This window comes from Xyrauchen texanus, chromosome 25 (assembly GCF_025860055.1).
Source record: "Xyrauchen texanus isolate HMW12.3.18 chromosome 25, RBS_HiC_50CHRs, whole genome shotgun sequence".
NCBI classification, from domain to species: Eukaryota; Metazoa; Chordata; class Actinopteri; order Cypriniformes; family Catostomidae; genus Xyrauchen; species Xyrauchen texanus.
The window spans coordinates 22,078,422-22,106,188 of NC_068300.1; the positions used below are offsets into that span (position 1 = coordinate 22,078,422).

Sequence of the window (27,767 nt, forward strand, 5' to 3'; positions counted from 1 at the left end):
TATATATATATATATATATATATATATATATATATATATATATATATATATATATATATAAATGCATAGACACTTACATTAACAAAAACACTAAGTCAATGAAAGCTTTACATTTAACATTAATGCTTTGACATTACTGAGAGTAGAGCAAAGCTTGGATGGACAAAAATGGACAAACCAACAGACTGGCATTTAAATTCTACACATTTGTTTGGGGTATTAGTGGGTGCCAGAGAAAGATCACACTGCGTGTATTACGTGATGTGAAACGCATTTCTATTTTTAACAAATCATAGGGCCTGTGGTGTACCGCTCTTACTGAAAAGGACACTGCAAAGGGCACCCAATATGCTTGACACTACTAAAGTGGTGCAAAAGCTAACTGCTCTGGGACTTCTGCACTCCACACCACCAAACAGGTACTGAACATGCCTCTGCTTTGTGTGTTTTTAAATATTTTATTATTAGTTTATTTTTAGTGTGTACACCAATGAAAAAACACAAAACCTAAATGTGAAGGAATAATGTGCTCTTTGCATGCTTGATTTTTAACCAGTTTTACCAAGCCTTTTTTTTTTTACCAAATATAGAGTGAAAAAGAGTTGTGCTCAGTTGTTATTAATTGTAATCAATATCAGTGCAGTGGTATACAAAATCAGTTTTTTCTATTCAGTTTAAGTAGTATTCCATTTCTAAGATAACAGCCTGGATTTAATCTGAGGCCTATTATCTATTTAATTTGCACTACTATAGAACTTAAATTCAAAAATGTTGTGTTTCTGAATAAAATAAGTGAAAATATCGCAAAAGCCATTGTATCACAGTTTGTGGTTGAAGCATGTATTGTCATAGCTTTTCTAGCATCTAATACAATAGCATACATGTAGAGATTGAACATCTGTCAGCTGATACATATTGTTTACTTGACAGCTCCCCTAAGAAATTTGCTGGAGTCACATATTTTTGCTGATTTGCATTCTAAAAGAGGATATTTGGTATTTGTCCATATTTTATATGATTACTACTTTCAATACCAGAGTTTTGGTTCATGTAATGAAATTGATTGATTATTTTTTCATTTCTAGATTCAGACCTGACTGGGACATTATTTCACCATGGAGGACTTTGAATACAGTGTGCACATCTCAGAGCAAGACTGGAACTCTTTTTTTCAGGAGTGTGAGGACTGCAACCTATTCTCTCCAGTACTTGCCAGCCGGGAGGACTCTGGCATGAGTGATATTGATGAACTGGGGTGCCACATTCTAGAAAGTACCTCACATCCAGATGCAGCATCCACAGAGCCTGATTTAGACCTTCAGATAGATGGCCCACCAGAGGGTTCTCCCGTGGATGATTACCTCAACAAGTATGGAATTTGTAGTTCAGGCCAAGTTCTCTCCGGTAGTGAGGAGGACTTGGACCTTCAGACTGTCAATGTGTTCTTTGAGAAGTTGAGATGTGCCACAGTAGATGAACAGCCCTTAGAACAAAGCCAGCTTGTAAATTGGGTAAGTGAGAAGATGGACCATCTGGAGGGTTTGATTGATAAGCAGGATATGTTGTCTGTAGATGTTTGTCCATCTGGCAAAAATGAAGCCAAACTTAAAGGAGAAATCACTAAGCAGGGTGAGGCTAATACCTGGGGCAATGTAGCCTTGGAAAAAGCTGTAGCTCCCACGTCTGCTAATGCACAAGTAAATGCACCAACATTCTCTGACAGAGAGCTAGTCACTGGAGAGGAGTCATTGTCACTTCCACTAATTACAGTAGGACTGAAACAGGAGCAGGAGGGAAGGTGTGGTGATCTTATCAAAGAGCTAAAGCTGAAACCTGAAGCACAGCCTCCAGAAAAAGGGGAAATGCCACCTATGGTGGTTGTTAATATGATAGATATGACTGACCAAATTCCAGCAAGAGAAAACATTGCTCATCTGGATAGTGGAAGCAGTTCAGACTCAAAAGACTCACCAGTCTCTCAGTTCCCAGTGTCACCATCCAATCTAAGAAGAAAAAGGAGGAAGAAGAGGATGAGTATTCAGCCAGTAGAACTTGGTCATGGATATGAGGCTCAGTTCCAGGTCCACCGTAGGGAATCTGAAGAAGAGAAAAATTTTCAGGGAGAAGAGATAAACAACCTCCCTTTAAATGTCACAAAGTCAGAACGCTTATCATTTAAAAGAATTAAAACCCATTCAACACATACTGCTGATAATGTTAGAGCTAATTTACTGCTAAGCAGCACTTTTGCGCTCAAGGCTTCAGCTGACTTAAAGTCTTCAAAAAGCTTGCCAGTATCTTTCACAACATCTAATTTAGGCATTGAACATACAAGCACTTATGATATTTCCAAAAGTATGAGTGATCTTTCACTTTCAAACCATGGAAAATTGAAAACAAAAGTTTGTGACCTTTCTTCATTACCCAAGACTGATAAAGTTCTCAATTCACAAGAAAGTGATATTGAATTAAATATAACAGAAGCGCTTCCATCTGGTCCTGCCATACACAGAGAGACAAACTGTTTGCCAACTTGGAACAGGACTGGTATTAGGAAAACCTTATCAGAGCCTCTAAGTGATAATTCTGAAGCAGGATGTCGAAGGAAATCCTTATTATCTCCTAACATTTCCAGTGCAGCTGATTCAAAAGAGACACCTTCCCCTCTAGTCTTGTCTGACTTGATTGCATACAAAGATTTATCCTGTTTAAGAAATGAGATTGACTGTTCTATCTTTAAAAATGAGCAACACTTGCTAAGCATTATGGCAGGAATTTCTGACATCAAACAAAGCAGCTTCTTTTTAACTTCAAGCAAATGCTCGGATGAAAACAGCCCAAAAACATTTACTTGTTCACAGGATACACAGGATATTACTTTAAAAAGTAAAGCCTTTACTCAAATTGATGCCCTAGAATCTCAGAGCCAATCAACTGCTGAAATACACATGATTTTTCCAAACACTGACTGCCATATGCCTGATAATAGTGTCATATCTGATGATGGAAAAGATGGGGCTCATTTTCAAAGCAGAAATAAGCAGAGTAGTAAAATATTAATTGTGGATGCCCAACCAATAAGGCCAAGGAATATAACTGATGATTCAGACGGTAAAGGAGACATGAGTGTAAATGAATTTGACAAGTCATGCCATGCTGTAGCAGACAGGATTGAAGGTTACCACTTACTTTGTGGTATACAAAGTGAATACATAAGTGGAAATGAAATCAAGGAAGAAAGTAAGCTTCTTAGTGAAGATGGTACTCAGAATACTCTAGCTGATGTGTCAGAATTGCCTCAAAATATAGCTGCTGATATGCAGGAGACATCCACATATTGTCTTGATTTAAATAGTGAAGCCAAATATCCAGAGAGTGTTGTTCTTGATACTGCAGATCAAATTCCATTTCCTGTGTATGCTATCTCCTCCTTCTGGAATGAAATGGAAAAATTGACTATAAATGACATTTTGCGGCTACGGTTAATTGGTAATGCCCAATACCCTAATGTTCTGACCCAACCAGAGGATGGGAGTATCGTAGACACTACAGATGCTGCAGACTCTGGTTATTTTACACAACCAGATGACTCTAAGCATATGTCTTTCATATCTGATTTGGATGAAGACATTGCACAGCTTCAAACCCAAATTTCTTTGAAGCAAGAAGATGAATCATGTCAGTTTCCTAGCTCTTGCAGTGTTACATGGGAAAATGATCCAGATCCAGTGGTCATGGGTGAAGATATTGTGCTCCCTAGTTCTAAAACTACTCTTCCTGAACCTGTCTTTTCAGTTAATGCTCAACAGTGCTTTAGAAAAATGTGTAAGAATGTTAGCGTGCAGAACCTGCAAGCTCTAGAGGCTCAACCAATCAGACGAATGCTGAGAAATGCTTCTTTGCATTCAATCCATTCAGAGGTAGAAGATAACTTAATGGATCCCTTTTATCACGTGGACACCACCCTCCCAATGTGCCAATCTGATGATGAGGAAATGGAAAGTAGTGGTGTCACTTTTTCTGAGATAATCCAGTATTACTTTGGAGCAGATGAACCTGAACGTTGTGCATCTTGTGCGGACAACATAGCAGCCTCACACCTTGATGGAACAGGCACTTCTGTGGCTGAGATGTATGACCATTTCTTCTCAGACTTTGATACTGAAAACTTTTATCCACTTGCAGAAGAGTCAGGTGGTAATAAGGACAATAGGGTCCCTGTATTTTCAAGCTCAACTAAAAGAACACTTGAATTCCCAGATGCATATGATTATTTCTTCACAGATTCCCCATGTTCAGATGAAGATGAGAATGACAATTCACTGAACAAAGAAGTGACATGGTATGACCATAAGTCTTCCAACCATGATCCGGTTCCTGAAAGCTTTTTAAATCCACTTGTTGAAGAGTCAGTTGGCATTAAGGATAAAATGGTTCCCATATTTTCCTATTCCCGCTCAGCTAACAGAAACCTTGTGTTCCCAGAGGCTTATGATTATTTTTTCCCAGATTCCCCTGGACATTCAGATGAAGATGATGAGAATGACAATTCAGTGATCAAAGTGGTCACAAGGTATGACCACAAGTCTTCCCGCCATGATCCTGTTGCACCACCAGATATGTATGAGCACTTCTATTCTGAAGAAAATTTTCAGAACAACTTCCTCTGGACAAACCCTCTTTCATTTAGAAGAGTTCGACGCACAGGTTTTACAGTCCCTGAAGATAATTCATGTTCCTGGGCACTCTCCCCTGTAAAGCCATTCCCAAAAGGAATTCAACCTATCAATGTTTCTGGCCTTGAAAACAAACCATTCCCAGATCCTTTGCTCCTCAGCATAGAGAACTGCATCTACCAGCAGCTAGCTGAGCAACAGAAGCAATGTATTGAGATGCAGACAGCAGTTGCTGATCCGAGTAAGAAACACTTATTCCACAAATTATTCTGCACACATGCACAATATGTTCACTGAAAATACACATTTTACTAACACCTGTTTGTTTTTTGTAACAACTTGTGTTTTGTGAAGGCATTTTGTAACTTTCTCACTGTTTTGCCAATGTATTTTGATCCATCAGATAAGTATTTTAGCTTGCTTCAAGTTGGGACCAGTGACCAATGGTGGCTCAACAGAAATAACAGACCCCAAAATTAGACAATACATTGGTTTCTCAAAATTTATTAGAAATAATCTACCTTTAGCTTTTGCTACAGGTTTTTATTATTATTATTATTATTTATGTTTTGTATTCTTATTCTACCCTCAACCCTTCCTCTCTCAATAACTGCTGACTATGGGTATCTAATCATGTAGAGCCATGCACAGGCCACTGGAATGGTTGTACGTGCTAGTCAGTCTTCACTCCTGTTGGGCAACTTCTCAAACCTGCCATGTGCCACAATTTATGGACATATTTTCCTTTGAAGTTCAAGTAAAAATAGAAAAACCTCATCTGCTCAAGGAACACCATGTTATTTGTATAATCATGTTGTACTAAATTAATGGAGGCTTACTCAATTTCAATTCAATTATCAATTCAGCCATTATAGTCTTTATGTATTGTGACCACTATATTTTAGTGACTCTGAGTTGTCCCAGTGAGCTCTTCAGCATTTAGAAAACATCCAGGTACTCCATGTAATCACACAAACTAGTGCGATCTGATTCAGTGTAAGTCTTGCATTCAGAGAGATTTTCCCTTAGTTCCCGTAACTGGTCATTGAATGTTGGGTCAGTGATCATTTACACCAGTCTGCGTACTGACATTGCCGCTTTGTATATGTTCATTTTCTTGATGTTCTTTTCAATGCTGTTTGAAGTTTTATCTTTCCATTATATGATTTAATGATGCCCTGCTGTTATTCTGAATGTATATACGTACCTCTTTTGTAGGGTTGGATGCCCCATTCCTGCCTCTTAAACAGGCAGATATGTGCTTGGTTTGTATAGCTTTTGCCTCTTGGGTGCTGAAATCAACCAGTTCAGGAACAGACGCATGGAAAGCTGGTGTGTATATTTATTATCCTAAATATATTTGTGATTTCTTTGACATAATTTGCTTTAATTCCCTTATTCATTTTTCCTGGTTTTGCTATTGGAACAATTTATCCTCAGTTTTTCCAATGAGTCATTCATTAATTCATTCACTGATTCATTCAACTGCATTTGGCAGTTAATTAAACTTTTTACAGAGAAGGTAAACGTTTCACCTAGGCAAGTCAGTGCTGCTTGGCATCAATAAACCAAGCAAAGCATAAAGTTAAATATTTGATTTAATATACTGTTCAAAATAATCCATACTGATGGTCATCTGCTTTTTATTGTTCAGCTCTTCTCGCGAACATCAGTGCACTCTCGGCCATACGATACCTACGGAGACACAAGAGGGAGGAGGTTTCTGGGAAAACTCCTTTGCGTCAGATAGAGCCCGCATAACCCCATTATAGCTCACCCAATGTCCCCAGATATCATTTCAGTCACATCACCCTTTTTCCATGTAATCTAAAAGGGTGTTGAATGAATGTCAAACACTTCATGTAGGACATTTTCCATGTTTCTCAGTGCTTTTCATTTACTGTTGATGAACTCTGTTAAAAAGTATTTGCCCCATTCCGATTTCTTGTATTTTTATGGATAGCTCATACTAAACTGTTTCAAAAATTAAAACAAACATAAAACAAAGGCAACCTGAGTAAACACAAAATACAGGTTTTAAATTATTATGTTATTTATTGAAGCAAAAAAAGTTGTCCATATACCAACTTGGCCTGTGTAATAAATCATTTGCCTTGGTTATTAAACCCCCAAATTTATGAAACTGCATTCATAATAGGGTTCAGCTGGACAAGACACACCCAGGCCAGATTACTGACTGCCCTGTTCAATCAAATCCACACCTAAAAATAACTTTTTCAGCAGCAGGAATTTGGATGAAAGGTCTCACCCATTAGCACACTATGCCAATGTCGAAAGAAATTCCAGAAATGATGAGGAAAAAGTTGATTGAAATACATCAGTCTGGGAAGAGTTACAAAGCTATTCAATGGCTCTGGGTCTCCAAAGAACCACAGTGAGAGCCATTATCTCCAAATGGAGAAACGTTGTCACAGTAGTGAATCTTCTCAGAAGTGAACGACTTTCCAAAGTTCCTCCAAGAGCATAGTGACAACTCATCCAGGAAGTCACAAAAAAGCCAAGGACAACATCCAAGGAACTGCAGGCCTCCATCGCTTCAATAAAGGTCACTGTTCATGACCCAAAAATACCATCATGGAAGAGTAGTGAGGTAAAAACCACTGCTAACCCCGAAGAACGTTAAGGCATGTCTGAATTTTGCCAAAACACATCTTGATTATCCTCAAAGAATTTGGGAGAATGTTCTGTGGACTGATGAGTCGAAAGTGAAAATGTTTGGTAGGCAGGGGTCCCATTACATCTGGTGTAAATCAAACACAGAATTCCACAAAAAGTACATCATACCTTTGGTCAAGCATGGTGGTGGTAGTGTGATGGTGTGGGGATGCCTTGCTGCTTCTGGGCCATGGTGACTTGCATTAATTGAGGGAAACATAAATTCTACCAGAAAATACTGAAGGAGATCATTCAGTCATCAGTCCTGATTGAGATGCTGTGGCAGGACCTTAAATGTGCAGTTCATGCTTGAATAACTCACCAATGTGGCTGAACTAAAGCAATTCTGCAAGGAAAAGTGGGTCAAAATTCCAACTCATCGCTGTGAAAGACTGATCTCCAGTTATCATAAGTGTTTGCTTGCAGTTGTTGCTGCTAAAGGTGGCACACTATTAAGTTTAAGGGGGCAGTTAGTTTTTCACATGGGTGATGTGGGTGTTGGATAACTTTTTTGCTTTGAAAATGATTTGAAAACTGTATTTTGTGTTTACTCAGGTTGCCTTTGTTTTATGTTATATCTCCTTTGAAGATCTAAAACAATTTAGAATGAAAAATTCACAAAAATAGAAGAAATCAGGAAGGGGGCAAATAATATATGAGATCAGGCCAGTGGAAGTATATTTATAATATTGTTGCTAAATGTTTTGTTTTAGTACAAGCTCATCAGCATATTCACACTTAACATGAACAAAGTGATTTATGAAATGACCAAAGCCCTTTATTAAAGATGTTCTGAATTCACTGCTTAACAAATACAGTGAATGCTTTTGTGTGTTGTGAAGAGAGAAGAAGTAGGTGTTGATGCATATTTAATAGTATGATGCTGATTAAAGCACTAGGAGGGAGATAGCATGTCTAAAGTGTACTTTTGGAGAGTTTTAAAGGAAAGAGTTAGTGTGTTTGTGCAAATGGACAGTTAATATTTTGTGATACTACTGAGATGCTGGAATTTGGATCCAAATTATTCTTTGGTGTAAAGAACACCCTTATGTGATGCCAGTTCAGATCTGAAAATGTTTTATTTATATATATATATATATTCAAATGTAATTTATATTGTTCTCTCTGATTTAAATTTTTCAGCATGGGCAGGAAATGATTTGTATGCCTGCTGTACCTAAAATAAATCTTGATTTATTTATTTTTTGTTTCAAGGAATTTTAAAGAAAGTGTTTGATTTGTTTTTGTGTTTGCCTGTACACCTTTATGTTTGGAATGCTCATTGTGGCCACTAGAGGGGGCAGAACAGGCAATTTTGTTCTGATTCATTGTAATTTTGTTACAAGTTAGGGTAAATAATGGAGATTTATTCCAACAGTGAAATGGAGAGGGTCAAGAACAATATTTAACAAGTATTTGCTAGCTTATTTATATTACTAAAAAGTAATTTGACATTTCTAATTATTACATCTTGCACTTCTAATTATTATCAGCAGATGGCAACAGAAGGCTGTGATACAGGCCACACATTGGGCCACCCTTTTAAAGGCCTATTATTTACGCAACACTTTCCAACACACTGTTAGTTGAATGTTGTTTAATTACACTCTTTACAGCATTTGTTACTGTTCAGACATTTTAAATGAAAAGGTACTATTGAAAACTCAACCTTAAGAGTTAAGGCGTTCAGGGATTTTCTTTTGTATTATAAAAAAGAAGAAAAAAAGAAAACTTTTCAAATCACAAAGACATGGAAAAATAAACCAAACATTCATATTTACAGCGGTAGGCTGAAACTCCGTTACAGCTGTATTTCATCGCTTTTTTTTTTTTTTTTTTTTTGTCTTATTGTGAAAAGAGTACACAATTGTTTTGAAAGAAATATCTTCGACCACCACCGAATAAAAAGGTTAAAAGTGTTCTTTTGATACAACAGATAGTGGAAAGCCATATTAAAACAAGTATAAATAAAATATAATATTGATAACAATAGCTCAAATATAAAACTTAATATTAAATAAACTTTACATACAAAATAATTTATTTACATTTGGTGTTTGTTTTTTTTAAATGCATCTCCTCACAATTTGCAACAGTTGGTAGGACTAACAAAGGACACAAAACCAAAAAACACTCCAATTTAACCTTGAAAAAAATTGACAACTATTGGAAACCATTATGTTCATATTTACATCATAACTGTGTCACCTTAATAGACCTGTTTCTACAGAGTGCATACATCAGTCATCAATAGCAAATCTACTACAGCAGTCTAAAACCATCACCTTAAAATTATATGTGCAAAATATTTAATGTGAAAAAAAAAATAATAATACAGCCACTGATTACATAAACTGTGAATGTCCCATGTGAGATCAACATCCGGCTCCCAATAAAGGTATACCCATTGTGTGTGCGTGTGCACGTGTGTGTGGCACTGATTAGTCTACAATGTGTGCAAGTCCGGATGGGTATAAGCCCATTGTTCTCTTTTATGACCATCTCTGCTGTGTTGTCATAGCACCCAGGCCTTGAGCTCCATAGTGAGCCAATGTCCGGTGTGATGAAGTTCCAGGCAGGGGCTGAATCATCCTATTGTCCTGGTCATATTCCCATATGTTATCATAGTCCATTTCCTGGTCATCTGGTTCTACTGGTTGGAGGTAAGAGTTGTCATCTGTTAGAAGCAAAAGAAAGTTATTTATTTAGTTCTTCAAATAATTTTAGGCTTAAATAGTTAAATGCATATTTTGACTAAATGATTTTTATGCAATGCATATTTAAAATTTTCCACCCATGAAAATTGTGTCTTCTGAATCTGAGATTCAATGATTAACCATATTATTTAAATCAAAATCCACACCAAAGTTAAGAAATCAGTAAGCCCAGACATTAAAATACTCAATGCCCTTATTTAAGACAGAAAATCGAAATGTGTTCGTTGTTGTGGACAGTAAGACTTTTAAACATCTTGCTTGATCTACCACTTGTTGGCTTTAAATCACCATCAGTGGTAATTCTGTCCTTTCACTGGTCTTTCCTTCATGTGCCACCTGTAGTGCTGTCATTTAAAATACCCTGGGCCTGAGTTATGTTACACACATGCCCCTTCATCTACACTCTTGTTTCCACTGCCATATCCTGCCTGCCCCTAATGCCTGAGCTAACACCCCATCAGTGTGTGTGTGTGTATGTGCGCGCGCGCACACACACAGGAAAAGGTCATTCTAAAAGCATCCTGTTAGCTTAGTTGTGTGGTGTCTACACGTGTGGGAAATTGTCATCGTGGATTATTTCCTATGGTGTTGTGTTTCAACCTGAAAAGTGAGAGTAAATATACTGTATATTTCACTGTGTGGCCTAATTAGACAATAGACAATTAACAAAGAACATACCATAATTATTATCACCATAATTAATACTGAACATTAACCAGCCTATAAAACATAATTATGATCTAGGTCATCATTTCGCACACCAAACAAAATCTATGATCACAAAACTGGTCTCACAACTTGCAATGCATATCTAGCATATCTAGTTCCATATCTATGTCCATGAAATGTTCATATGAATATGCAATTGTGCTGTTGTAACTGTCTCCTAACTTTTGCATGCCGAAAATTCTCACCTGGTGAGTAAGACATCTGCTGCATCTCCGTGACAGTGTGACCTGAGAAACCTCTCTGTAAAAAAATTGAGAACACTGAGTTCTGTTTTTTATTTTTATTTTTTTTTAATTTTTAAGCTATAAAAATATCAATAATGAATGTTCTTTGCAGAAGCAGTTCTGCTAATGTTAATTATGCACATTTTACATTATTTTTCAGTTTTTGCATGATTCCCACACTTTTTGACCAATGAATTTCCATGACTTTTCCATGATCTTTCCGGTGGTTTCCAAGTACTGAACAAGGATTTTTTAAAAATGATTCACATTGAGATTCACTAATAAATCATGTAGACTGATCTGTGAACAAGTTGGAATGATTCCATGAAAACAAATTACTCAAAAGAGCGTTTCGCCTACACATCAGAAATGACTGTGACAAGTTTTCCTTTTGATGAAGTACTCTAAACTTAGCCGATTAAATATTTTAGAGCATAAGCAGATGTTGTAAATGTATATAGAAAATAATAAATATAGATGAAACTAAATATAATACTGAAAAATAACAGAGGTATATATCGGCGCTCAAGAGAGACCCCTAGTGTCGCTTCTCCGACACAACGTGGAGAGAGCGACAGAAGGGGAATATAATATAGATAAAACTAAAATAGAAAATGTAAATATACACTCACTTAACACTTTATTAGGAACACCTGTACACCTACTTATTCATGCGATTATATTATCAGTCAATCGTGTGGCAGCAGTGCAATGCATAAAATCATGCAGATACGGGTCAGGAGCTTCAGTTAATGTTCACATCAACCATCAGAATGGGGAAAAGATCTGACATTTTGACCATGGCATGATTGTTGGTGCCAGATGTGCTGGTTTAAGTATTTCTGTAACTGCTGATCTCCTGGGATTTCATGCACAACATCTCTAGAGCAGGGACTCTCAACCACTGGGCCGTGACCCAAAAGTAGGTTGCGGATCATTGTCTTCTGGGTCGTGAGGTATTTTCTGTCATGAGTACAAATTACCAATTATAAGGATAGAACTGAACATTTGCAATGTTTGAGGCAACAGTGGTCTCTATTGTCAAATCATGTTAATATATCCAGGTTTACGTAAATGACCGTAAGAGGCTGCATTTATCTGACGTTAATTATTAGCTGTCCACTCACAATAATCCATCAATGCTACCGATTGTTCTTTTTGGACAAGGTCTCTTTACTTAGCATTGCATTCGCTAGCTCCATACATTACCGTGCTAGTCTGAATGCAATCCAATCTCTGGAGATAATCATTTCAAAGTGCCAGTCCCAAGAAGGGTTGCCACCTGTCCCGTAATATATGGGTTCATCCCATAATTTAAAATGAAATAATGCGTTCTGTATCGAATCAATATAGGATTTGTCCCATATTTAATCTGGTCTGATGGCATCACTGCAAAATCATTCAAGATCTGTGCCTACTGTGGATAAGCAACTGAAAGTCATCACATTGTCCTAAAATGTGCTAAAACTCTGGGGTTTGTGGTAAGGAACTGTCTGAAACCTTCAGCCAGCAGCACCAAAGCTGCAAAACTTAGGCTATAGATATTAGGCCACTATATTATGAAAGGAATAATTGACGACAGACCATTGAATTGTTGAACAATCAAGGTGATAATGTGGTCACGATGTGTAGCCACCTGCTGGATAAAAATATATGGCCCTAAATCAGCACTGCTGTGATTACCTATGGCCTGTGGCCGAATCACAGCTGTGCTGATGTAAGGCCAAATCGCACTCTTGCTTGAGTGATATTGCTTAAATATATAATATATAATATAATTAGTCATATCTAATTAAAATATAATTAAATGTACTTATTTGGGAGTAAATGTACTTCTTTGGCTCAAGAAAGTGAACAAGGAATAGTCCACTTTACTTGAGACAGATAAGTACATTTACTTGATTTTATTAAGGCACAGGGTTTCCTCACTTGTAATGTAAAATGGCTAGAAATAGCATTTTAATAGCGCAAAGCTGACAATTTACACAAGGTTTATTTATATTTCCTTGGCTCCAAACTAACTTCAAACTTACTTCTCTCTCTGCTCGAATGAATGTAACACATCATAAGTGTTTCACTGCTGTTCAGATGTTTTTTTAAAAGTCATGGATCAGGAAAGGTCTCATTTTTGCATATAGGAAAGGATATACAGATTTGAATAACTCGCATTTAAAAATATTAAATGCAAATGCATTTATTGCAAAAACTGTGGAGTATGTTGTAAGGGGCTGGGATATAACCAAAAATAAAATGTACATTTCCTGGCCTGGAGAAAACAATTTTCAAATTCTTTGATATTTCCAGGTTTTCATTGATGGTGGAAACCCTAGTTTTTAGACAGATGAAGAGTTAAAATCAAAGTGATCAAAACTACTATTGTCCCATTACCTGAGAAATGTAGTTGTGTTCTGTCTGTCTGTTTGGTGCTGGCAGAATCTTCAGCCTGGAAACAGCCTTGGCACGTAGCTCATCAGACCACTGACTGCTGGTCACTTCGGGCTCCACGGCTTGGTTGTGTCTGTTTTTCCGCCCAAGCGGAGGAGTGCACAGGCGAAAGGTGGGAGGAAGGAGAGGTGGGTACGATTGCTCAATGGACCCTCGAGAAGAGTGCTGTTTAACAGAAAAATATGAATTGTCAATAATCTGTGAGAATATCTTCCTACAAGCAGATGTGCGATTTACAGGGAAGATTAGTGCATTCAACCTGATGTATTCAGCTGATTAAAGTATTTAGATTTAAACATGTCATGTAATCCAGGTTTTGAAAACCGAACAAGTGTAAACTTGCATTTCATGTAGAAATATTAGTCTAAAATGTTGCCTGAACTGACTATGCATTCTTTGCATGTGCATTTTACAAGGAATAGTACTTTGTCTCATTTGCTCAGCAAGCTTTTTCATTATGCATCTGGATCAATCAATTAGTAATGTAGACTGTGGGGACTTTCCATGGCTTTAGCTCATTAAATCAGCATCACTGCTTTCGGGGTGTTTGGTCACCAAAGGCACTGGTGTAAAGTGAGAGAGCAGATCTGATATCCTGACCCACTTACCGATGCATGTGCAGAGTTCTCCTCGAGAGGGTACATTGTCGGGGTGCTGGGGTCATCATAAAGGGGTGAGAGAGGTTTACGGTGGGCAACCAAGTCTGAATGGCGGTGAGGAACTAAGAGCTGGTGTTTGACAGATGACTGTGATGTGCTCCAGCTTTTCGACTTAACAAAGACAGTTGGAAAAAATATAAGTTTTATGCATATTTTCCACTGGGTAGGAAATGTGTAGCCTTTTAACATTCCCACCAAAGCTTGAAGTTATATGCAAATAGTTCAGGTTTAAATTTGTGTGAAGTGTGTAGTTCTTTCGATCTTAATACACTTCTATACCAGATTAATATGCAGAGACATTGGTATGTTGATTTCCATTAAAAGTATAAAACTAGGACTCTGAGGCACTATTAAAACATTGCTCTAGGTGTTTTAAGCATCTTGACTAGCTTTATCCTTAAAGTGCTAAAACAAATTACAAGATCAGATCAGGCATGGTTTGCTACCTTGACAAGTGGAGCCTTTTCAATATGTTGAACAGGGCCATTGCAATGCGCTGAACTGTATGGTGTGTTGTAAACAGGTGACATGGGTCCTTCAGATGACAGATAAGATGACTGTGGAGGGGAGGAGTAGTGGAGTGACACAGGTCGGTGGGCAGGCATGGGCCTGGCATGAGAAGAGAAGCTGCTGCTCCTGCTGCCCAGGTGAGCAGAGTAGTGTGTGTCTGAAGAGGTGGGTCTGCTTGAAATCAACTGTACCAACACAAAACACAGACACTGATTAACTGTGCTGTATCAACTTCAGTCAAACATTCATATTCTTTAAACAGAAAACAATAAATTCTAACACTTTAAAGAGCAAATTGTGCAAAAAAAGCACAATAAAGCTCCATACACAATTACAATTTATGTGAACACATAATCACATAAAGGCAGCATAAAGGTCTGGACATCATGGTCTGTCTGTGTTAAATTTATTTGAGAGGGAGTAGTCCTGGCACACCATGTGATAATGAACATCAATATGTGCAATGAAGTAATATTCTGATTTATGGAGGTGTGTGTGCACATAAATCTCAAACGTGAACATTTCGAGTGACATTTGGAAAACCTACAAATTAAAATTCTGTCATTGTTTAATCACCCATGGTGTTCCAAAAAATTATGACCTACATTCTTCCATGGAACACAAAAGGAGATGTTATGCAGAATGTTAAGGACTGATACCCCCAGTCACCATTCACTTTCAAAGCTTCCGTCTGCAATACAATGAAATTAAATGGTGGCTGAGGCTCAACATTCATGTTCCATGGAAGAAAGTAAGCCATATGTGTTTTGAACAATGTGAGGCTGAGTAAATGATGACAGAATTTTAATTTTGGGTGAACTATCATTTTAATAAGTTAAAATGTATACAGTGAGATCCCTATCAATATTAATAAAAAATCCAATGGATGATTCAAGTGTATTCTGTATGTGGTAACAAAGGAAATGGATTGGACACAAGTTAATTATTAACAGACCAACTGCAACAAAGCTAATCTAGTTCACAACCACATGTGTTGCTCCTTAAAAATAAACATGCAAGTCATTCTGATGAATAATGAATAAGCACCAAAGAAGCTACATATTTAAAATATGTGGATAACCACCCTAACCAAATGTCGGGATATCAAAATATCTTAAATCAAGCAGTGTAGAACTATGAGTGTAATTCTCTTAGGAAAACTAGTTTCTTTGTAATAGCACATTGAAGCTGCATAAATATCGTGTTTAGACTATTGGGACAGGCACTTACATAGAGGGGCTCGGTGTAACCAGGGGAAATAGTGTTGTCATCACCACTGGGCAGCTGGAGCTCATGGAATCTGCGTTTGTCCTGAGACTGCCTTAGTGGGTCAGAACCTCCATGACTGCTGCCACTCCACCTGTCAATCTCTGGAGCCTGAGAATAACAGAGGAGAGAGTGAATATCTCACTGCATTAACACGCATTACTAAGGACATTCAACACCGTACCACCTCCAATATGGAAGTGTCCAATGTTGGAGGTTCGCTCACCTGTTTCTGTGTTGGAGTGTAAATGATGTCATACACAGGGGGAGGAGGGCTGAGGATGGGAACATCAGCGTTTTTGAAATACTGGATCCAGTCATGGAACTCACTCTTGTTGAGACAGGACACGATGATGGGGTTTATCAGCTTCCCTAGTAACGAAACCAACCAGCGTTAGAGTCAGAGATGTGCATGTGTGCAGAAACAGGGTACAGGATGAAACAGAGAACAATCAGAATGAGTCTACACTCATTTTTATTGCACATATCACATCTTTGCCAAGTACTACAACATCCTGCAATAAAACGTTGATTGGTCTGTTAACTCACCCTCAATCATGAATGTGTTGGGCTTGATGTCCTGGCAAGGAGTTGTAACTGTGATCATGTTGAGAGGAAGTTTTCCCTGCAAATACATGCAAGATTAGTTCCTGCCTTACTAAATGTGTATGTGCAGTGTTGCTGCTGTATACATTTGTGCATGAAGTTTGAATGAAGGCATTAAATAATGAACAGAATAATTAATGTAAGTGCTTTTATAAAATTAGAGGCTTCACATTTCTGCCTCCCGCGACCCGACTTCGGATAAGCGGTTGAAGATGGATGGATGGATGGACATTTCTGCCTTTAAACCCTCCAAAAATTGGCCCCATTCACATTCATTGTGTTTCACTGTAACTTCGATTTTTGCTTCTTATTTTTTCTTTCTTTAATTAAAAGGAGGGATCCGTTTTGGTGGTAATCGACATTATGCCACAAATGCTACTGAATGAGCTAAACTTGTGTTGAACCCAGAAAATGATTTTAAAGCTAGTAAATTACCTTGTAAAAGAGGCCATCACTCTCTTCCGACAGAATTATCAGATAGTTGGGGTACATCACCAGCAGCCGGTCATACTTTTCCTGTGAACAGAATAGAGGAATTGTATCACAAAGAATAAAGAGATTCAAAGAGCAATCCCTGCTGGAAAACCCATCTTAAATCTGATGTTGAGTTTTTTTTTTTATTCTTTTTTGTATCCCAAAACAATAAGCAGTGACAAATATAAGCTAGGTTGATTTCACGTAAAAGTGTGCTATCAAACATTCCTCTGTTTGGCCAGTACATTTTGACTCAGCAACATTGGCCTGAGCAATGGTGTGAGTTTGGGGCGGAACTGTCTGTTTGTACAACCAAGATAGACCAGATAGAAATCAGCTAAAACCAGTTACCAGCTTTGCCAATAATATAAGTAAAATGCACTTCTTAAGCACTAATTTCCCGGTGGTCTTCTTCTGACCACAGTTGCGTGTCTTGGCTCTGCCTGGGGTGTGTTCAAAGTCAGCTGTTGGGTGAGTCAAGTCAATGCATGAGGAAAGCAAATGGTTTACACATCTTGTCCTCTTTGCTCTCACCCTTTACTTCAGAAGGACTATCAGTTGCTTAACCTCATTCTCTAGTAAAAGGTTTAGGTATTTAGCTACATGTATGGTAAATATTTTTTACATCATGCTCCTATAGTATGGGTTGGCATGTTTTGTGTTTGTATGCTGTTTTGCTGATACCAGACAGACATTGACTAATGAAGAGTTGTGAAAGTGGCCATACCAGCAGACAGTTTTGTGACGCTGAGTGTAAACTGAGCTACTTTGCTCTTCTCCAGAAAGCATGGATACTAATTTAGACCTTAGCTCACACTGAGAGCAAACAGTTTGCAGGCTTCTAATAACGTAAACGTCATTGTCAGTTGTGCAATGCCATAGTGTGAGGACACGGCAAGTACAGAATGGGGGCCTGACACTTCACAGTAATTTATTTCCATCCCTAATCTGAATAAAGTGTCAAAATGACATAATTGTTTGTTTTTCAGAGCATAAAATGGGTAACACTTTACAATAAGGCTATATTTGTAGATTATCCTGCTTATTACATAGCTACTTACCAAATAAATTGACATTGAAATTACAATGTTATGTGAGAAGTACGAGGCCAAGGAGTCTCCAGAAAAGCTGAATCCCTCCTCTGATTTGCGACAGAGTTCTGTTGGTGTTTATATTGCAATAATTACCTTTTGAATGCTCACTCTCCCACTTTTTACAAGACTACTAAGTAATTAATGAACATGAAATATTGATTTGAGTTTAAATTATTAGTTTATTTGCAGAGATCCCAGAATGATTCGAGAATTAGGAAAGATGACTTGCAATACCCGGATAACTGTTCTGATATTACTTTATACCCAGATGTGCATTATTCAGAAATATCAGAGATTGATCAATCAGAATCGAGCATTCCAAAGAGCTACATAATAACATTAGTTGGCACTATTGTTAAGAATCAATACTTTTACAGCATTTATTAATCTTCGTTTACATTGATTTCTACATAAGCGTTTTACATTAAAAATTGTATATGTTAACATTAGTTAATGTAATATGCACTAACATGAACAAACATTGAATGTTTTGATAAATTAACATAAATCAGGATTAATAAATGCTTTTAAAATGATACTTAATTCATAAAATAATTATAATGAATGGAACATTATTGTAAAGTGTTTAATGCAGTATAAACAGTAATAATTTTACTGTATAGAAATAATGAAACATATCATTACAATGAATGATCACAATGAAAACAGAAGACACTTAACTAATCAGGGTTCCCACCCTTTTTGACCAATGAATATCCATGAATTTTTTGGCTGATTACTGGATATGGATTTTTTAAAATCTCTTGCTAGATGATAAAATATTATATAGCAAAAGCAAAACTAGACTTTATTAAAACATAACTTTTCCAGGGCTGGAAAAAACTATATAAAATTTATTTGGGAACCATGACAGATGAATATATTATTTTTTTCAAGAGGATCAAAATAATTTAAATAATCTCTATGATGTCTGTCAAAGAACATTTGAGAACTGGTGAGAACATCCTATGGAGATCTTACCTGACATGGCATGTGCTGTAGTCTGACTTTCGTGACGTATGTGATGGGCCCCAGACTCTCCCGTTGAGAGCCCTCCCACTCGTAGATGAGCTCTTTGATGATGGAGTTCCTCAACTCCTCCTTTCCCACTGTGGGCTCCTCCGAGCACTCCACCTTTGGAGAGACAATACTGAGTTAAAATCAAAGTTCAAAAGAGAGATTTGCTTACTTGGCATGATGTGCCTTGATGTGCCTAAGGGAGAAATAAGGGAGTGTCATCAGCATTAGAAAGATTTCTTTTTTAATTAACTGATTGTTCAATAAAAACATCTCTAATTATGGAATTTAAATGTTTTGCTCAGTCATCTTACTTATTGCAATTGTATGATGTGTCAACAGGAAAGACAAAATATCTTTTAAGATCCCACAAAAGAAGCCACTCCCTAATGAAATCCTTAATGGAGTACAATGATCTGTCATGAGTCACTGTGACCTGACTAAACACCTACTTAATATGTTCACGAGCATAGAGTGTACTCAGGTTTACCATCCAACAAATACAGGTCATGCAGAAAGTGGTAGAATTAGCTGTACCTTGATTCTTGTATACGTTTCTTGAGAGATTGCACTGCCTCCATTGGCCTCAATTTGTTCTTTTAAAAGGCCAAACCAGTTGTTCATCTCCTCCTCTGTCGAGCAATAGACGATGATAGGGTTCAGGCTTACCCCTACAGAGGTTAAAGACAAGGGGGCAGAGGTTAGGTCACATGTCATCATGGGCAATGACCATCTGGATCTCTTTAAGAGCTGGCAACAGGTTGCTGAATATTTAAGAAAATCTTTAGTTTTTAAGGATGGTGAAACAAAACTTTGCATTAGTTAAGAGCTAGTATGTTTTATATCAAAATGTCATTGTTGGTTCTTGTGACAGTTCTGACCCTGAGAGAAAATAGTTAGCTTCAAGACCTCTTTACATCACAGCATGCCATGCATTTGCAGTTTCCTCTTATTCCCTCCAGGAAAAGCCATTCTGAAAGAATCCACTGAACCTGGAATCCCCCTTTTATCAGGACTGCATTCCAGACTTTATCAGCAGTGATATAAGCCATTCAGACCTGCCCTGCATAGTCATTTCCAGTAAGGTGTAATGTATTTTAGTAAAGGCATGTGTACTTGTGTATGGTTTGGTCATTTTTCCCAGAATACATAGAGTACTGTACAAAATTGTGCACATAATTAATATTTCCTATCAACACTAAATCAGAAGATATAAAATACCCATCTTAAGACACGTTTTTTGTTAAACATCTAATGTGCACATTACTGTTGCTGTTAGGTCTCCTCACAATCATGATGTGGCTGCTAGATTCCTAAATCTCTGATTTCACCTCTTTTACTCCTAGTAATCTGAAAGTGGTTTGTAAGGTCTTCCTGTAACAGACATATTTTCTCCATTCTAAATAGTGGGTTCTATTTTATTTGATTTTGTGCCAAATAAGGAGATTTATTCAATAATTTGGAGAGCTGAACTTAACATCACACAGTAGTTAAGCTTTAATTCTGATTAATGTAATCACAGCGCATTGACTCATGATTTGTTTTTGAATACTTTCCGGGAAAGCATTGTTTTGTCAATTGCTCAGCATGACAAACCAGTAGAGTTCACATGTTCCCATGTGGTAAATTCTCATAAACATTTTATAAGTCTTGTTCAAGTCCAGTGCCTTGGAATGTGCTGTAGTTTAACTGTGAAAGAGAAATGAAGAGGGAAAGGACTCTCAAATCTTCACAGTTGAGCGAGTTCAGGCGCACCTGTTGTATAACAAGGGGAGCTTTGAAGGACAATTTTACCCTCTTCTAACTAGTGGCAAATGGAGGAGGGCTTGTTTGTCTTGGATTGGTTTTAGTTCATGTGAACCTCTGGAATGTCTAAACATGGGAAGAGGTTTTGGTCTTAGTGTGGTTTTAAAATGCACGCCTTACCCATATTTTTTCTCGTTAGTTGGAATTAATTTCACCCTCAAATAACACCAAGAGCTGTTGTTCTCTGCATATCTCCAGTATTTTAGAAATGGTCATTAAAAGCAAGCTCATTTTAACTTTAAGAGTAACAAGAAGCTTCAGGCTATATCTCCCACCCCCAATGTTCTATTGCTTTATCTTGCATTTCTTTCATTATTTCTTTCACTTGTTTCCCTGCTCGAACACCCCTGAATTATCAAGCAACTTACCGTTTATCTGGAATGCAAATTCTTGCGGAACTTCAAAGCTGTTTCTGTTCTTCACTTTGCAAATAGTGAGCTCTTTGAGTGGAAGTGTGCCCTGTATTATAAAAATAAATAATTGTTTGTTTAGTCTGAATTTATGGTGATAAATGAACATTTTACATTATGTTTGTAACCAATGATCAGTATTAGATTTTGTAGTTCTGTATAGTGAATGTACTTTGAAGCATTCATTACTGCACAACTACCATCGATTGACAATCAACATTTCTAATCAAGCCAAGTTCAATACAACTATTGTCATGGATCTTGTCGTTTCCGTCTCTGTTACCACATGACTCAAAAGCCACTCAACTGCAGGTCATGCCTAAGGCCAAGTCTGAAGCATGCCCATATATGGACCTCCTTTACATTTCGGCCTGAGGTATGCATTGTTTATTGTGAAGAAACTGAATAGCAGTTTTGCAAAGGTGTCTTTTACCTGGTAAGTGAGTCCAGTTGTGTTGTTAGAGACAAAATGGAGGTGTGTTTGGAACAGGTCCAGGTAGCAGTCATGCACATCCTTCAAGAAAATACACATACCATCGGTATCGACAGACAATCATTGCAATCATTCAGTGGTAATGCTGGCTGAACCTTAGGGTTCCGCTTTATAGACTTCAATTCAATAACATCATCGGATTTTAAAAAATTATCTCTCACAAGCTCCCTCACTAAGTCTGAAAAGCAAAACCATTTTCAAAAGTCATGTTTAAGGCAAGCATTTGAAGAAACTTACACAGACAAAAACAACTGTTAAGATGAAGCAACTTTTCACCCAGACAAACCTCTAGTCTACTGTCTTCACTACTGACTATTACTGTCATAATACAGATTGTAAAGAAAATATAACAACTCTTAAACCAGCCCAAGATTGTTTGCTGGTCTTGGCTGGTTTCCCACCCTTGTCAGGCTGGTCTGTTTGCTGGTTGGTCAAGCTGGGAGATCAGCTTACTGAAAAAATCAGCTCAGCAACAACTTGGCCAGGCTGGGAGACCGGCTTGACCAGTTGAAGACCATAATGGCCAGGCTGAGAGACCTTTAAACCAGTTAAGGCTGGTGTAAGCTGTTATATTAAGCAGGGTATGTGGTAAATTAACTTTAGCTGCCCTATTCAAATTAATGGTATTAATTATGCTGGCTTAACAAAGCCAACATACTGTTATTCTACATACATAGACTTGGGTTTTTCTTAAGTCTTTCACCCAAAACCAAAATTATCAATAGTAATTACTCGTAGAACTTTCAAGGTACAGTGATCAAATGTGGCACAATCCTACAGGCTGTTCTGAAGTAGTGTGCTCTGTCTTTTCTAACTGATCAGTCTTAAAGTTTTCATGTAGCGGACAACCGAAAATCCCATAACTCTTAAAAAATACCATCTGTCTGTCTGTTTGTATGTCTGTCTGTCCTCTTGCCATTGAGCCTGTAAAACCTTATCTGTTTTAAAACTCTTTTAAACTTTCAGACATTTGTCAAGCCAAAAATAAAAGTTTGTCTTGAATAATTGCTCCTGTATAAACCATGTCTCGATGTGCATATTTTCCAAGCAAGAATGTTTGCTCTAAGGACTCTGAGCTTAGTTTATCTGACATTGATTTATCATAGACAGTGCATTTCCTTTCTTATAATCCAAGCCTTTTCTTTACCTAAGGTTACAAAACATGCCATTAGGTAGCATATTCTCTCAACTGTAATATCACCAACGTACTGTGTTACCTCCTTTGACCTCACCCTAGTATTTGTTCTTCCTAAAGTGTTATTATCTTCTTTCCTTCATGTTCACACTCATTTGTTTCTCAGTATGACATGGTATGAAACAAAAAGAGATTCCCACACTTGAGAGACAGCATGTAATCTTTTGATCAGTGCACTCATGCCCTAGGATGACTCTGAGCCATTTCACAACATCATACATCCCAGCCTGTTCAGACATGGTCTTAACTTCCCAAACTGAGTTGCATCAATTAATCAGCAAACGCACATCATTCTCACAGGGTTTCATGCAACAGCCATGTGACATCCTGTACATTCCACCTGTTTGTTGTGTGTTAGCTCATAAAGGGTAAGTAAGTCACTATGTCACTGCTGACCACACCGCCTTAATCATCTAATTAAATCTAACGGCTGTTTGGAGAGGTTTATTGAATGATTCCTGACACAGATTGAAAGTTTGTTTGCATTTGTTAGAACGTTTCTGACTGCATGTTTAGTGGGGACCAAAACCACTTGTGAAATTGTTTCTAATTTGCATCTTTCTAATTTAATACAACTGAACATGAATTTCAGAATTTCTTAGTATATGGTATGTCCCCCTTTTGCTTTAATGGCAGCATGCAATTGTGCTGGCATGAATTTCACATTTTGGTGCAAAAACCTGATGCATGATGTGAGAATGTTCTAAAAAGCTTCTGGTGTGCTTTAAGCAAGGAAATCTGACCTTTTGGATAAACAAGATATCATGGTCACTGTCACAATTTTGCATATTTGATTAGTGAATTAGATATGGTGCAGAATATTTCATATTCTAACGTTCCTTGAGTTACATTTTTATTTATTTCCAAATTCCATCCCAAAATTGCAATGTGGTCTCCAGTGGGGATATTTTAAGACTGCAAGGGAAGCTCAGCTTCCCCTATAATGTCAAAAAAATAATGGTCAAATATGTACTATTGTGTAAACAATTTATTGACTAAAAATACGTTAGAACACGTTCATCTCGAAGACGAGTTCGTTCAGAATCAGCTACATTACATTTAGCAGGTCGGCTGACTCGATTTACTTCTCATACATTCCCGTAGCGTCAGTGCATTTCCCTGTTGAAGCCGAGCGTCCATTGACTTCAATGGGGCTGCTCTGAACAGTTTTTTTCAGTGCTCCGAAAATAGACGGTCATTGGATAAATGCTGCGATTATGTCTCGCCCACGGACGCTCAGCGTCTCTGGGGGTGAATGAGGAGTGGGCTGGCCCGACTCGGGCTTCGCGTGATGATTGGAGGATCTGTCGAAAGACTGCATCTCCTTTTGATTGACAGCGAATCTGTACTATAAGAAGTCACTGAAGCTATTTCGCGCTCAGTCCCATCGCGGATTTCTCAAGTGTAGTCGAAAGACAAACTGCTGCAACCTATTTCTTTATATTTGCTAGTCAATTTGCATAATACATTTCACACAATTATACACCACATTCCTTGTTTCAGTTTTACCAAGTTTAATATATTTTGTTTTAGAGCGTTCGTTCGTTCGTTCGTTCGTTCATTCATTCGTTCGTTCATTCATTCATACAGTAGGCTAGGCTAGCGTCGTACGGGTGAAACTACGCACGATGGCAGACGGTGCTAATATTGTCGACCTGATTTTGGCGAAGGCATTTGAAAGTCTTCCTTACGAGGAAAAAATTAGAATTAAACAGCAGGGCAGATCAACACCTAAGATTGATTTAGTGCAAAAAATAGGGTAAATAAGTTTATAATGTAGGCCGAAAATGAGCTTCCCCTCTTTGAAAGACCAGCAGCCGCCACTGGTGGTCTCAAACTTTTGGATCCCACTGTCACTGTTTTGGATATTGAGTGGGTGTGTCTTACTTGGCAGTGCAGGAAACGGAAGCGGACTTTGGAACTGTGAATCATTCTGCCATAATTCTTCACATTAATGCTGCTCTTTTTCCAGCCGCTTACTGGGTCGTAGGGAAATGGAGGGTCCCATTTGATATTCTCAATTGTCTGAAGATCTTTGGGTGACATTTCCTGTTTTAACACAGTATTAAAAGTTAGTTCCTGTTTGCAATCATGTCCAAACACATTGCAAAAACATGCTATTTTACTTGTTCATCTACATGCTTCTTATGCATGTGAACAATTCCTCACCTTTCTGGGGGTGACAGTACAGAGAATGTTGATGATGCTGTTGGACTTCTCTTGCCCTTCCTGGGGGTACTTTTTCCTGAACAACCGGCTGCTGCTCAGAAGACAGAGACACTACTTAGGCAAGTATTCTTTTGATAAGAACTCTTCTAAAGGTTATGGGATAAGAAAAGATGAATGTGACCCCACATTGGTTTTATCTTGACTCAGAATGATCAGTTAATTACACTAGCCTGGGTCAAGCCGTCTGAGAAGTTTCAGATGCTCGGTGTCTCACACAAAAGATTACATCACCATTATATATGTCCATTCTTTCTCAGTCCCCCTTAGCTTGTACTAGTCAGCATATCAGTTTTACATCTCTGTCTATGCACCATTTAAGGAGAAGGAACAATAAAGCTAATGTTACAAGCTACAATGCTCTGCTCATGAAATGTCTTTTGTTACCTGTGACCCTCATTTATAATCATTAGTGTCAGATCTATATAATGAAGTCTTTCCTGCACAGCGATAAGCTAAGGAAGTTAGTGTCAGAGAGTGTCAGAGAGAGAAACATCCTCAGTGACTCTCCTGTTTTTTCTCTCTCTTTGTCAGTCTGTCTCTGCTTTGAATGCAATTAGCATAACAACAGTGGGTTCATTCATGCAGACAATAATGGGAAGTATCGGTGATTTACTAGGGCTCAGTGATGCATATGTTTGGCATCCGGAGAGGAATGCAGGTTATAGGCATTTGTTACACAGAAAACATTCTCGTAAAAGTGTTGAAAGTTTGACAGTAGCATCAAAGGTGCAACTTTGGAAATAGAGAATGTGTATGTAAGAATGCAGGCAACATTGTTCTGACATGCAGTTTGTCTACCACTGTACTGTAAAACATATAAAAGTATATAACTGTGACATCAATCCTGGCAGCTGTGATTGCAAAAAACTGTTTCCATTCCATTGGTGGCATTTTGGTGACTGGATATTTTTCATACTTTTTACTTATTACTTTTAACTGTAAAATTACAGCATGAATATAGCATTTTTACTCCAAAAAAATATTTCTGTATATTTTTGAGCATTTCAATTGTTTGACAAATTTCCAGATATCTTTAATTTATTTTTTATATATTAGGAAGTAAGCATATGTGAAGTATGTTTTTGCTGTAGCAAATTTTTGCATACATGCATTTCTGTTAAAATTGCAAATATATTTTAAGTTATTGAGTGTTTTGTTTATGTAAGAGGCACAAACTGTTTTCTTTGGACAGCCACCTTTTGTTTTCATTTAAAAAAATGCACCCACTTTTTAGTTGAAATCTGATAGGCTTCTGGGGTTTTAGTGTGGCTTTTAAAAGGGCCGGGGCCTGCTACATTGAACTCTAATCTGATCTATTCACAGTAAAAACACAAAAGCAAAAAAGTCTGGGTCTCTGTACCTTAACTGAATCCAGCAACTTCCATTTAGAGCATATGCAAACCATACACAATAGATACAACAAACTGATTTAAAGTAGGCCAACTGCCTATTTTACTGACAAATCATCAGTAGAGTTCTCCAAATTGAAAAGCGGCAAATTACATGGATCGCTGTCACTATAGCATACACTAGCATTACAAGTACAATAGTATTGCTTTCTGCGTAGGATAAACCTATTTCTCTCAAAATACCAGAAGAAACTTAAGAACTCTTCCCAGCCCCGAAGGCTACACTGAAAATAGATGTGCCTTAACTTCATTACACTGGTGAATTCTATGAGCAGATGAGTGTATCAGTCAGTCTGTGGACTGAGATCCCGTCACTGAGCTAGTGAGATTTACGGACAGCATCATTACACCGCTAAATTCAAAATATCAGCCCGTGTTCAACCTGCCAGTGTTGTCATAATCTTGTAATTTTGATTCTTCCACAAGTTGAAGAGGCTGAAAATCCTAAAACAACTTCTGGCATCTTTTCTATCCAATATCAAACTCACACATCTGAAACAACATACCATCTATATACCATCATTCAAATATAAAGAATACTTTTGGTAAAGATCCAATACTTCCACAGAGTGAATACAGGTAAAGTGGGACACTTTCTGATCATTTGTTATTGCCGTTATTTATCATTATTTAATATGATCCAAATGGCTACATTAATGTTATTCTATACTAGTTCAGAACAAACTTCTTCAATAAATGTGTAAAACTGCACCTGTGCCATCTTTCTTTAAAATAAATAGCACTCATATTTTGCTCTAATGTTTAGACATTTATATATTTTTATGTCTGATTTAAGTGTCCAAATAATTTTTGGGGCCACTGTATACAGAATTAGCTTGACCAGTTTTCCAACTTGAACTATATTCACCCAAGTTTGAAGGCATATTCACATGTTTCTTACCTGTTCCTGCGAATGAAGCTCTTGCTGGAGAATCTGAAGTTGTGTTGGGGGACACATGACATACTACTCCCCATGTTGATCCTGGGAAAGCGTGTGTCTCCTTGATGAGATGAGTGAGTGCAAGTATATCTGCCTTCAAGATTAATAGTCCGGTGATCCTTGTTGTAATCCAACCTCCACTGAATAAGTGAGTGTGTGAGTGAGTGTCTGTACACCGGAGAGGCGAGATTG

The 27,767-nt window shown here is 37.6% G+C and overlaps 2 protein-coding genes across 4 annotated transcripts; one reads left to right on the top strand and one right to left on the bottom strand.

The window, feature by feature from the left end:
- The first annotated feature begins 322 nt into the window (after positions 1-322).
- LOC127618688 (PPARGC1 and ESRR induced regulator, muscle 1) lies at positions 323-9,764 on the top strand. Of its 2 annotated transcripts, XM_052091279.1 has the most exons (5): positions 337-419; positions 931-995; positions 1,086-4,917; positions 5,895-6,008; positions 6,331-9,764. In XM_052091279.1, the coding sequence occupies exons 3-5, from the start codon at positions 1,116-1,118 to the stop codon at positions 6,435-6,437; spliced, it is 4,023 nt and encodes a 1,340-aa protein (XP_051947239.1). In that variant the 5' UTR covers positions 337-419; positions 931-995; positions 1,086-1,115; the 3' UTR covers positions 6,438-9,764. The 2 variants fall into 2 exon arrangements, with proteins under 2 accessions (XP_051947240.1, XP_051947239.1); XM_052091280.1 differs by lacking the exon at positions 931-995 and having other exon boundaries at positions 323-419.
- On the bottom strand, positions 8,935-27,762 carry plekhn1 (pleckstrin homology domain containing, family N member 1). Of its 2 annotated transcripts, XM_052091281.1 has the most exons (16): positions 27,537-27,762; positions 25,167-25,257; positions 24,885-25,046; positions 21,743-21,823; positions 21,268-21,358; positions 19,631-19,764; positions 19,058-19,210; positions 16,944-17,024; positions 16,452-16,527; positions 16,129-16,274; positions 15,867-16,013; positions 14,573-14,821; positions 14,076-14,237; positions 13,411-13,632; positions 10,984-11,038; positions 8,935-10,029 (listed from the first exon to the last, which is right to left on the bottom strand). In XM_052091281.1, exons 1-16 carry the CDS (start codon positions 27,608-27,610, stop codon positions 9,845-9,847), a joined length of 2,109 nt encoding a protein of 702 aa, XP_051947241.1. In that variant the 5' UTR covers positions 27,611-27,762; the 3' UTR covers positions 8,935-9,844. The 2 variants fall into 2 exon arrangements, with proteins under 2 accessions (XP_051947241.1, XP_051947242.1); XM_052091282.1 differs by lacking the exons at positions 24,885-25,046; positions 25,167-25,257 and having other exon boundaries at positions 27,537-27,756.
- Positions 27,763-27,767: the final 5 nt, after the last annotated feature.